Source organism: Schistocerca americana, chromosome 1 (assembly GCF_021461395.2).
Source record: "Schistocerca americana isolate TAMUIC-IGC-003095 chromosome 1, iqSchAmer2.1, whole genome shotgun sequence".
NCBI classification, from domain to species: Eukaryota; Metazoa; Arthropoda; class Insecta; order Orthoptera; family Acrididae; genus Schistocerca; species Schistocerca americana.
Window position 1 is genome coordinate 212704054 of NC_060119.1, and position 8650 is coordinate 212712703.

The 8650-nt window shown below is 42.6% G+C and overlaps 1 protein-coding gene across 1 annotated transcript in view; it reads left to right on the forward strand.

Annotated features, from left to right (window-relative positions):
* LOC124622690 overlaps positions 1-8374 on the forward strand; it is a 101725-nt gene extending 93351 nt beyond the window's left edge. The window contains exon 4 of the mRNA XM_047148481.1: positions 7993-8374. Coding sequence (XP_047004437.1) covers positions 7993-8082 — 90 coding nt within the window. The 3' untranslated portion in view covers positions 8083-8374. The remainder of the gene's footprint in view (positions 1-7992) is intronic.
* The last annotated feature ends 276 nt before the right edge of the window (positions 8375-8650 follow it).

Below are 8650 nucleotides of genomic sequence, written 5' to 3' on the forward strand. Positions count from 1 at the left end.
ACTAGCACAGGTGAGGTTGTGGCTCTGTAACAAACTCAAACATTCTACATCTACATCTACATCCATACTCCGCAAGCCACCTGACGGTGTGTGGCGGAGGGTACCTTGAGTACCTCTATCGGTTCTCCCTTCTATTCCAGTCTCGTATTGTTCGTGGAAAGAAGGATTGTCGGTATGCTTCTGTGTGGGCTCTAATCTCTCTGATTTTATCCCCATGGTCTCTTCGCGATATATACGTAGGAGGGAACAATATACTGCTTGACTCTTCGGTGAAGGTATGTTCTCGAAACTTTAACAAAAGCCCGTACCGAGCTACTGAGCGTCTCTCCTGCAGAGTCTTCCACTGGAGTTTATCTATCATCTCCGTAACGCTTTCGCGATTACTAAATGATCCTGTAACGAAGCGCGCCGCTCTCCGTTGGACCTTCTCATCTCCTCCATCAACCCTATTTGGTACGGATCCCACACTGCTCAGCAGTATTCAAGTAGTGGGCGAACAAGCGTACTGTAACCTACTTCCTTTGTTTTCGGATTGCATTTTCTTAGGATTCTTCCAATGAATCTCAGTCTGGCATCTGCTTTACTGACGATCAACTTTATATGATCATTCCATTTTAAATCACTCCTAATGCGTACTCGCAGATAATTTATGGAATTAACTGCTTCCAGTTGCTGACCTGCTATTTTGTAGCTAAATGATAAGGGATCTATGTTTCTATGTATTTGCAGCACATTACACTTGTGTACATTGAGATTCAATTGCCATTCCCTGCACCATGCGTCAATTCGCTGCAGATCCTCCTGCATTTCAGTACAATTTTCCACTGTTACAACCACTCGATACACCGCAGCATCATCTGCAAAAAGCCTCAGTCAACTTCCGATGTCATCCACAAGGTCATTTATGTATATTGTGAATAGCAACGGTCCTACGACACTCCCCTGCGGCACACCTGAAATCACTCTTGCTTCGGAAGACTTCTCTCCATTGAGAATGAGATGCTGCGTTCTGTTATCTAGGAACTCTTCAATTCAATCACACAGTTGGTCTGATAGTCCATATGTTCTTACTTTGTTCATTAAACGACTGTGGGGAACTGTATCGAACGCCTTGCGGAAGTCAAGAAACACGGCATCTACGTGTGAACACGTGTCTATGGCCCTCTGAGTCTCGTGGACGAATAGCGCGAGCTGGGTTTCACACGACTGTCTTTTTCGAAACCCATGCTGATTCCTACAGAGTAGATTCCTAGTCTCCAGAAAAGTCATTATACTCGAACATAATACGTGTTCCAAAATTCTACAACTGATCGATGTTTAGAGATATAGTTCTGCACATGTGTTCGACGTCCCTTCTTGAAATCCTTTGGAACGCTACGGTACACCGCTGCAAGAAGGGGGGCAAGTTCCTTCGCGTACTCTGTGTAAAATCGAACTGGTATCCCATCAGGTCCAGCGGCCTTTCCTCTTTTGACGATTTTAATTGTTTCTTTATCCCTCTGTCGTCTATTTCGATATCTACCATTTTGTCATCTGTGCGACAATCTAGAAAAGGAACTACAGTGCAGTCTTCCTCTGTGAAACAGCTTTGGAAAAAGACATGTAGTATTTCGGCCTTTAGTCTGTCATCCTCTGTTTCAGTACCATTTTGGTCACAGAGTGACGGTATCCACAAGCAGGTCTCTAGTTTGGAGAAATGGACTCGTCGCTACCTTGACCTCGTTCAGAAATAAATATTTTGAAACGGGGAGTAAAGATTATCTTACTAACGTCTTTTTTTTTAAAAAAAAGGCTTCAAGAATTTTCACACTAAAAATTCGGAGGCATTAATTTTCAGTGCGCTTTCATAGATCATAAATTTTTATGTTATGGAGTGCAAGGAATACATGCTTCACTGATTTGAATCGAGAGGTACATTATTAAATAAGAATGAAAGAAACATAGTCACAACCTTCTACACAAATTTCCCTGTGTTCAACTGAAGTAAGTCCACTCGCCCGCATAGCCCGAACAGACGAGGGCCGGTGTGCTGGCTAAGCTGGATGTGGTTTTTAGGTGGTTCCCCACTTCCGAGTAGGTGAATACTGGGCTGGTATCCATATCCCTCCTCTGTTACAGGATGCGAAAACGCTTCGAAAATGTTCTCTACTTTCACATGGGATAACACTGGACGCAGACAGATGAGGTACAAATACGTGGGCAGCGGGGGAAGAGATGGCGACACCGAGAGGCCACCCCGTATTACTGACATTGCCAGACCCAAACGTGCTGACCCCGTAGAAATACTGGATAAGGATGATGGTAAAGATGAAGAAGAAGAAACTAATATAAGTGCAAGACTGTTAGTGGGACGGAACCTGTAAAATGAGAACGAATTCGTTACAGAAATAATTTCTTTGGTAGTTATCGGGTACAAAGAGGAAAAGATGGGAATCTGAGAGAGCAATTTTGGATGACTATAGGGAGTGTGCAAATACCTAATCAACCAAGCTCCTTGATAGCTGCTTTTGTCGAGCTACCGCTTGTGCATTGCGTTGCTGCAGCACATTTATCCTTCTTTTTTGTTCTGCTGCTGCTGTTGCTGCTGCGCTTCATTTAAGTAAAACTTAAGGAAAGCAGTTACTATGGAAAAAAAAAGTTGTGATGCTCAGCGGTTTTTTTTAACACGTCAGAGGCATTACAAAATTGGCACCTCCAGTGGGACTGTGAATCTTATAGCTTTGGGCGCAGGACCCACGCCCCCCGCTTTAGTATTCAGTACCAACCGAAAAGAGAAGAAATAGCCATTAAAATGCCAACAGCTTAAGTAAATCCATTTACAAAGCTAGGAGGAAAATTCTGTCGAAATTACCTACTGGTACTCAGGAAGTTCATGTTGTGATGAACACATTAACTGTGAAAAGTGCAGATGGTGCGAATTTGTTATTACATACTGATACTGATAAAGACATTTTACTATTGTGTGTAGCTGAAAACCTTACTGTACGTAATAAATATGACAGTATACACTGAAGCGCAATAGAGACTGGAATAGGCATGCGTATTCAAATACAGAGATACACTACTGGCCATTAAAATTGCTACACCACGAAGATGACGTGCTACAGACGCGAAATTTAGCCTACAGGAAGAAGATACTGCGATATGCAAATGATTAGCTTTTCAGACCATTCACCCAAGGGTGGCGCCGGCGCCGGCGGCAACACCTACAACATGCTGACATGAGGAAAGTTTCCAGCCGATTTCTCATACACAAACGGCATTTGACCGGCGTTGCCTGGTGAAACGTTGTTGTGATGCCTCGTGTAAGGAGGAGAAATGCGTACCATCGCGTTTCCGACTTTGATAAAGGTCGGATTGTAGCCTATCGCAGTTGCGGTTTATCGTATCGCGACATTGCTGCTCGCGTTGGTCGGGATCCAATGTCTGTTATCAGAATATGGAATCGGTGGGTTCAGGAGGGTAATACGGAACGCCGTGCTGGATCCCAACAGCCTCGTATCACTAGCATTCGAGATGAGAGGCATCCTATCCGAATGGCTGTAACGGATCGTGCAGCCACGTTTCGACCCTGAGTCAACAGATGAGGACGTTTGCAAGACAACAACCATCTGCACGAACAGTTCGACGACGTTTGCAGCAGCATGGACTATCACGAATGGCAAAAATCATTTTTTCGGATGAATCCAAGTCCTGTTTACAGCATCGTGATGGTCGCATCCGTGTTTCGCGTTATCGCGGTGAACGCACATTGGAAGCGTGTATTCGTCATCGCCATACTGTCGTATCACTCGGCGTGATGGTATGGGGTGCCATTGGTTACACGTCCCGGTCACCTCTTGTTCGCTTTGACGGCACTTTGTACAGTGGACGTTACATTTCAGATGTGTTACCACCCGTCGCTCTACCCTTCATTCGATCCCTGCGAAACCCTACATTTCAGCGGAATAATCCCTACCCCCATGAACCATGGACCTTGCCGTTGGTGGGGAGGCTTGCGTGTCTCAGCGATACAGATGGCCGTACCGTAGGTGCAACCACAACGGAGGGGTATCTGTTGAGAGGTCAGACAAACGTGTGGTTCCTGAAGAGGGGCAGCAGCCTTTTCAGTAGTTGCAGGGGCAACAGTCTGGACGATTGACTGATCTGGCCTTGTAACACTAACCAAAACGGATTTGCTGTGCTGGTACTGCGAACGGCTGAAAGCAAGGGGAAACTACAGCCGTAATTTTTCCCGAGGGCATGCAGCTTTACTGTATGGTTAAATGATGATGGCGTCCTCTTGGGTAAAATATTCCGGAGGTAAAATAGTCCCCCATTCGTATCTCCGGGAGGGGACTACTCAAGAGGACGTCGTTATCAAGAGAAAGAAAACTGGCGTTCTACGGATCGGAGTGTGGAATGTCAGATCCCTTAATCGGGCAGGTAGGTTAGAAAATTTAAAAAGGAAAATAGATAGGTTGAAGTTAGATATAGTGGGAATTAGTGAAGTTCGGTGACAGGACGAACAAGACTTTTGGTCAGGTGAGTATAGGGTTATAAATACAAAATCAAATAGGGGTAATGCAGGAGTAGGTTTAATAATGAATAAAAAAAATAGGAGTTCGGGTAAGCTACTACAAACAGCATAGTGAACGCATTATTGTGGCCAAGATAGACACGAAACCCATGCCTACTAAAAGTAGTACAAGTCTATATGCCAACTGGCTCTGCGGATGAAGAAGAAATTGATGAAATGTATGATGAGATAAAAGAAATTATTCAGGTAGTGAAGGAGACGAAAATTTGATAATCATGGGTGACTGGGATTCGAGAGTAGGAAAAGGGAGAGAAGAAAACATAGTGGGTGAATATGGATTGGGGGAGAGAAATGAAAGAGGAAGCCGTCTGGTAGAATTTTGCACACAGCATAGCTTAATCATAGCTAACACTTGGTTCAAGAATCATAAAAGAAGGTTGTATGCATGGAAGAATCCTGGAGATACTAGAAGGTATCAGATAGATTATATAATGGTAAGAGAGAGATTTAGGAACCAGCTTTTAAATTGTAAGACATTTCCAGGGGCAGATGTGGACTCTGAGCACAATCTATTGGTTATGGACTGTAGATTAAAACTGAAGAAACTGCAAAAAGGTGGGAATTTAAGGAGATGGGACCTGGATAAACTAACTAAACCAGAGGTTGTACAGAGTTTCAGGGAGAGCATAAGGGAACAATTGACAGGAATGGGGGAAAGAAATACAGTAGAAGAAGAATGGGTAGCTCTGAGGGATGAGGTAGTGAAGGCGGCAGAGGATCAAGTAGGTAAAAAGACAAGGGCTAGTAGAAATCCTTGGGTAACAGAACAAATACTGAATTTAATTGATGAAAGGAGAAAATATAAAAACGCAGTAAATGAAGCAGGCAAGAAGGAATACTAACGTCTCAGAAATGAGATTAACAGGAAGTGCAAAATGGCTAAGCAGGGATGGCTAGAGGACAAATGTTAGGATGTAGAGGCTTATCTCACTAGGGGTAAGATAGATACTGCCTATAGAAAAATTAAAGAGACCTTTGGAGAAAAGAGAGCCACTTGTATGAATATCAAGAGCTCAGATGGAAACCCAGTTCTAAGAAAAGAAGGGAAAACAGAAAGGTGGAAGGAGTATATAGAGGGTCTATACAAGGGCGATGTACTTGAGGACAATATTATGGAAATTGAAGAGGATGTAGATGAAGATGAAATGGGAGACACGATACTGCGCGAAGAGTTTGACAGAGCACTGAAAGACCTAAGCCGAAGCAAGTCCCCGGGAGTAGATAACATTCCATTGGAACTACTGACGGCCTTGGGAGAGCCAGTCGTGACAAAACTCTACCGTCTGGTGAGCAAGATGTATGAGACAGGCGAAACACCCTCAGATTTCAAGAAGAATATAATAATTCCAATCCCAAAGAAAGCAGGTGTTGACAGATGTGAAAATTACCGAGCTATCAGTTTAATAAGTCACTGCTGCAAAATACTAACCCAAATTTTTAACAGACGAATGGAAAAACTGGTAGAAGCCGACCTCAGGGAAGATCAGTTTGGATTCCACAGCAATGTTGGAACACGTGAGGCAATACTGACCCTACAACTTAACTTAGAAAATAGATTAAGGAAAGGCAAACCTACGTTTCTAGCATTTGTAGACTTAGAGAAAGCTTTCGACAATGTTGACTGGAATACTCTCTTTCAAATTCTAAAGATGGCAGGAATAAAATACAGGGAGCGAAAGGCTATTTACAATTTGCACAGAAACCAGATGGCAGTTATAAGAGTTGAGGGACATGAAAGGGAAGCAGTGGTTGGGAAGGGAGTGAGACAGGGTTGTAGCCTATCCCCAATGTTATTCAATCTGTATATTGAGCAAGCAGTAAAGGAAACAAAAGAAAAATTCGGAGTAGGTATTAAAATCCATGGAGAAGAAATAAAAACTTTGAGGTTCGCCGATGACATTGTAATTCTGTCAGAGACAGCAAAGGACTTGGAAGAGCAGTTGAACGGAATGGACAGTGTCTTGAAAGGAGGATATAAGATGAACGTCAACAAAAGCAAAACGAGGATAATGGAATGTAGTCGAATTAAGTCGGATGATGCTGAAGGAATTAGATTAGGAAATGAGACACTTAAAGTAGTAAAGGAGTTTTGCTATTTGGGGAGCAAAATAACTGATGATGATCGAAGTAGAGAGGATATAAAATGTAGAATGGCAATGGCAACGAAAGCGTTTCTGAAGAAGAGAAATTTGTTAACATCGAGTATAGATTTAAGCGTCAGGAAGTCGTTTCTGAAAGTATTTGTATGGAGTGTAGCCATGTATGGAAGTGAAACATGGACGATAAATAGTTTGGACAAAAAGAGAATAGAAGCTTTCCAAACGTGGTGCTACAGAAGAATGCTGAAGATTAGATGGGTAGATCACATAACTAATGAGGAGGTATTGAATAGCATTGGGGAGAAGAGGAGTTAGTGGCACAGCTTGACAAGAAGAAGGGACCGGTTGGTAGGACATGTTCTGAGGCATCAAGGGATCACAAATTTAGCATTGGAGGGCAGTGTGGAGGGTAAAAATCGTAGAGGGAGACCAAGAGATGAATACACTAAGCAGATTCAGAAGGATGTAGGCTGCAGTAAGTACTGGGAGATGAAGAGGCTTGCACAGGATAGAGTAGCATGGAGAGCTGCAACAAATCAGTCTCAGGACTGAAGACCACGACAACAACAATAACAACAATGTAGGACCGCGTGTTGCAGGCCCAGTGCGGGCCTTTCTGGATACAGAAAATGTTCGACTGCTGCCCTGGCCAGCACATTCTCCAGATCTCTCACCAATTGAAAACGTCTGGTGAATGGTGGCCGAGCAACTGGCTCGTACAATTCGCCAGTCACTACTCTTGATGAACTGTGGTATCGTGTTGATGCTGCATGGGCAGCTGTACCTGTACACGCCATCCAAGCTCTGACTCAATGCCCAGGCGTATGAAGGCCGTTATTACGGCCAGAGGTGGTTGTTCTGCGTACTGATTTCTCAGGATCTGTGCACCCAAATTGCGTGAAAATGCAATCACATGTCAGTTCTAGTATAATAATTCATCTGCATTTCTTCTTGGTGCAGCAATTTTTAATGGCCAGTAGTGTAGTTATAAACTGTATACACAAATCTTCTTTATGAACTTATTTGTGAAAACTGCATCAGAGTCCGTACAGTAGTTCCTGACATTAGCCCAAATATACAAACAGCTGGTAGCTTTAATTTAGTATGTAAAGGAAGATACAAAACAGGTACAATCTCTATAGTATAAAGTAAACCTTCTTTTGTGACTGTTGTCAGCACTTTAAGAACTTAACTTACAGAACATTTGATTCTGCATGTTGTCCACTCAATGCATATTTGTATGGCAGTTAGGAAGTATTACAAATACGTGCATCAACGCAGTAAGTACGATGCTAAGTTTTAATTTATTTTCAGGTGGAAGGTAGCCTGGTTTGGGAGATGTACAATGAAGTGCAACACAAGATAATTTGCTACAAGGTCGAAGTCACGATTTTTTGGCCGTAGGAGATGTCAGCCGATCTGTGAACAAGACTGCTGAATTAACGTCAACTTGCGTTGTTGGAAGGAAGACAAAAGATACTCTTTCAATGAGAATGTTTTAAGATTACTCCCTTGATAAATAAATTAATCTTGCATTACATTCCTGGTTATAGCCTCATTGTAAGTGTTTTGTGTTGAATGTTCGTTTCCTATTTATTTATTGCAAGTTTTATTGTGTGTAACACATTGTTACTGTATATATTCTGATACACAACCATTTACATGTAAATAAAGTATTAGTGATATGTTAAGTGAATATAATTCTTAATGTATTGCAACTACAACATTTTCCACTCAATAGACAAATTATGTTTCTCATGCTTTTAGTAATCCTATCTAATAATATATATTTTCTTACAGCTGAACCGGCCGGAGTGGCCGAGCGGTTCTAGGCACTACAGTCTGGAACCGCGCGACCGCTACGGTCGCAGGTTCGAATCCTGCATTGTGCGTGGATATGTGTGATGTCCTTAGGTTAGTTAGGTTTAAGTAGTTCTAAGTTCTAGGGGACTGATGACCTCAGAAGTAAAGT